The sequence below is a fragment of the Sinocyclocheilus grahami genome, unplaced genomic scaffold, assembly GCF_001515645.1.
Source record: "Sinocyclocheilus grahami isolate Dianchi unplaced genomic scaffold, SAMN03320097.WGS_v1.1 scaffold1801.1, whole genome shotgun sequence".
NCBI classification, from domain to species: Eukaryota; Metazoa; Chordata; class Actinopteri; order Cypriniformes; family Cyprinidae; genus Sinocyclocheilus; species Sinocyclocheilus grahami.
The window spans coordinates 345,784-348,597 of record NW_015506980.1 but is presented as its reverse complement, the minus strand read 5'-3'; the positions used below and the strand labels follow the sequence as shown (position 1 = coordinate 348,597).

At 36.6% G+C, this 2,814-nt stretch overlaps 1 protein-coding gene across 1 annotated transcript in view; it reads left to right on the top strand.

The window, feature by feature from the left end:
• Positions 1 to 166: 166 nt before the first annotated feature.
• LOC107572718 (uncharacterized) overlaps positions 167 to 2,814 on the top strand; it is a gene marked incomplete at its 5' end in the record, with an annotated part of 13,552 nt that continues 10,904 nt past the window's right edge. Inside the window, 4 exons of the mRNA XM_016259151.1 lie at positions 167 to 304; positions 2,180 to 2,354; positions 2,470 to 2,567; positions 2,664 to 2,791. Of these exons, the coding sequence (XP_016114637.1) occupies positions 167 to 304; positions 2,180 to 2,354; positions 2,470 to 2,567; positions 2,664 to 2,791 (539 nt within the window). The remainder of the gene's footprint in view (positions 305 to 2,179; positions 2,355 to 2,469; positions 2,568 to 2,663; positions 2,792 to 2,814) is intronic.

Below are 2,814 nucleotides of genomic sequence, written 5' to 3'. Positions count from 1 at the left end.
GGATGCATTAAATTGATCAGAAGTGACAGTAAAGACATTTATAATCTTTAAAAAAATTATGTTTCAAATAAATGCTGTTTTTAAAAATTAATAATAATAGTTTAATAATAGTGCTTTTCTATCTTATGGTGAGTTTTAGACTGATTCGATTTGTTTGTCTCTGCAGGCGCCCTCTCCTCACGCTCAGCACTCTACAGTAGATGTGAGTCAGTTACACGACCCTCACAGTTACAGTCAGCACTCTATTCAGGTTCAGCATATACAGGTGGCTGAGCCTACAGGGACAGTGCAGGCCAATGCACAGGTGAGCAGCTGACTTTCACTGGATGTGCATGCTGTGTAGGGCTGCACAATATTCTGACATAATATCACAATATGGATTAGTGTAATTACCTGCGAAGACTTCAATTTAATTATAGGATAATTTTGCCAATTTCCAAACAGCTTTATATTGTTGCAATGTCAGTATAAGTAAATGAACAATGAACACTCTTTCTCTGTGTTACCTGCCCTGAATATCCTATGTATTTATCAGCAAATGTTCACCGGATGATACAAAATGTCATTTTTGTCATCTAGCAGAATAACTTTAATAACTCCAGGGCTTTTGTTAAAACTACAGATCGAACATCTGCATTTTTGTATTCCCACCCTCTGGCAGTCAGATCGAAAGAGGGTCGTGCCACAATTAAAAGTGTTTTTGGTGTTGTTTACAAAAGAGAACATCACCGCCTTTCAAAAATTCTTTTGCATTTCTACTTTTAATAGAGTGGTGAATACCCCCTTTAGGTAAATGTATGCACTGAGAGTTTTTGAAATTTTATGAATTTTCTCCAGCAAGCCGTCAAAATAAAAGCTTGATGGATTAAAGTTTGAAAATGAACAAATTAAGACATTATTATTAGTATTGTAATTTTACAGTTGTACTGTAAAATAAAATTATATTTTTTAAATACTTGATTTATTTTACATTACAATAGTGCTACTACAATATATTTCTTATTTTTATATTTTTATTTAATAATAATCAAAATCGTAATTATTTTTTTATAGTCGTGTTGAATGTGTAAAAGAGTGGGAATGTAGCTCATGAAATCTCAAGTAGAAATAGTTGAACAATGTTCACTTTATGGTTACTGAAAGAGGTTTAAGTTGTTGTTTTTTTAAAGATTTTTTTTATATTAATATTTTTTTTTTATATAAAGTTTTTTTTTTTTTTTTTAAATTGTTCAGCCCTAAAATGGTTCAAAAAGGATTAAAAAATAAATAAAAAAATCATAAAATTCTGCTGAAAATTCCTGTATTTTTCATATTGCAATACATTTTGCAGAAAAACTGCAACATTTAAGCATATTCAAACCAAGACCAAATTTTTGGTCCATAATGCTATATTAGGATGATCTATAATGATTCAGTTTCTTTTCAGAGTATATTTAATAATTCAACAAATATAAAATATTTTAATTATTTTGGTAGTTTTTTTTTGTGTGTGTAGTTAAGTGGCATCAGTCTTACCATCACTAGTGATGGCCGCTTTTGAAACACTGCTTCATGAAGCTTCGAAACCTTTGCGAATCAATTGTTTCGAAACAGTGGTTCAGAGCATGTATCAAAATGCCAAAGTCACGTGATTTTAGTAAACGATGCTTCGTTGCATCATAAGTGTTTCGAAATTTCAATAGTTCACCTTAGGGGGGCTATCTCTGTGAACCCGTGAATCATGCGAGTCCACTGAGATCGCCCCACAGCGGCGAACAACTGCATCATACGATCTCGGATCAGTTTGATCAATTTGTAGACATTTTTATTGAGACATTTGTGTAATTAAAAGGATGAGTAATAGTCTCTTACTGGCCTGTTTAGACACGCTCTCCATAAAACAAACAAAACAAGCCCTTGCAAATGAATAATAATTATTTTAAAGACGCATAGGCCTATTATACAGACACTTCATTATTAATGGTATTTTATTATTTTGATTGCATTTAATATATTATACTTTCAAGAACGCGTTTTCATTGGGTTTGTAAAATCTGTTTTTATGCATGTTTTGGTCTGAGTTTTTGTTGCATTGACACAGTTTTGACCAGCAGGAGTCACCAGCGTGTGGTGTTTGCTTCGAAATGGTTCGTTTCTCCCATCACTACTACCCTTCTAACACTTTCTGTCATCCAATCAGGTTTCAGCTCAGCCTCTAAGTCCCTCCTCTCAGCAAGCAGCCCAGGAGCTTAGCTCCGCGCAGCTGACCCCTGTGACCCTCGCTCAGGGCCAGCCTCTACAGACGTCCACCAGTCAGACACAAGGTGCTGCACAGCATGCGTACCTTCCCAGCAACTGGAACTACAGGAGTTATCGTAAGCATCTTCAGCAAAAGCTTCTCTAATAGATATTTATTGTTATATTAACCTATATTTATACAGAAAACATAATGGCAGCCTTTTGTTTTCCTCCTTTTGCTCCTGTAAGCAGCTGAGATCCAGATGATGGCTCTTCCTCATACTCAGTATGTGATAGCAGAGGCCAGCACCCCCGTCACTGCTGCCGTCAACAGCAGTCAGGTCAAAACGGTGAGTCTGGAGGAGCTATCTGGCTAACGCATACATTCCAGTGTTTTTGCTTTCATATTGTAATGCAATTGTGTTTTGGTTTCTCGTGCATTGCAGACACACTATGTGATCGCAGAAGGACAGACGGAGCTGGATGGTAAGCAGGTGAATGTCCCGTCCACCGCAGCACAGGTTCACCCCGACCCACTGGAGCAGCCGGCCGTCAGTCAGCAGACCACCACGCAGTACATCATCACCACCACCACCA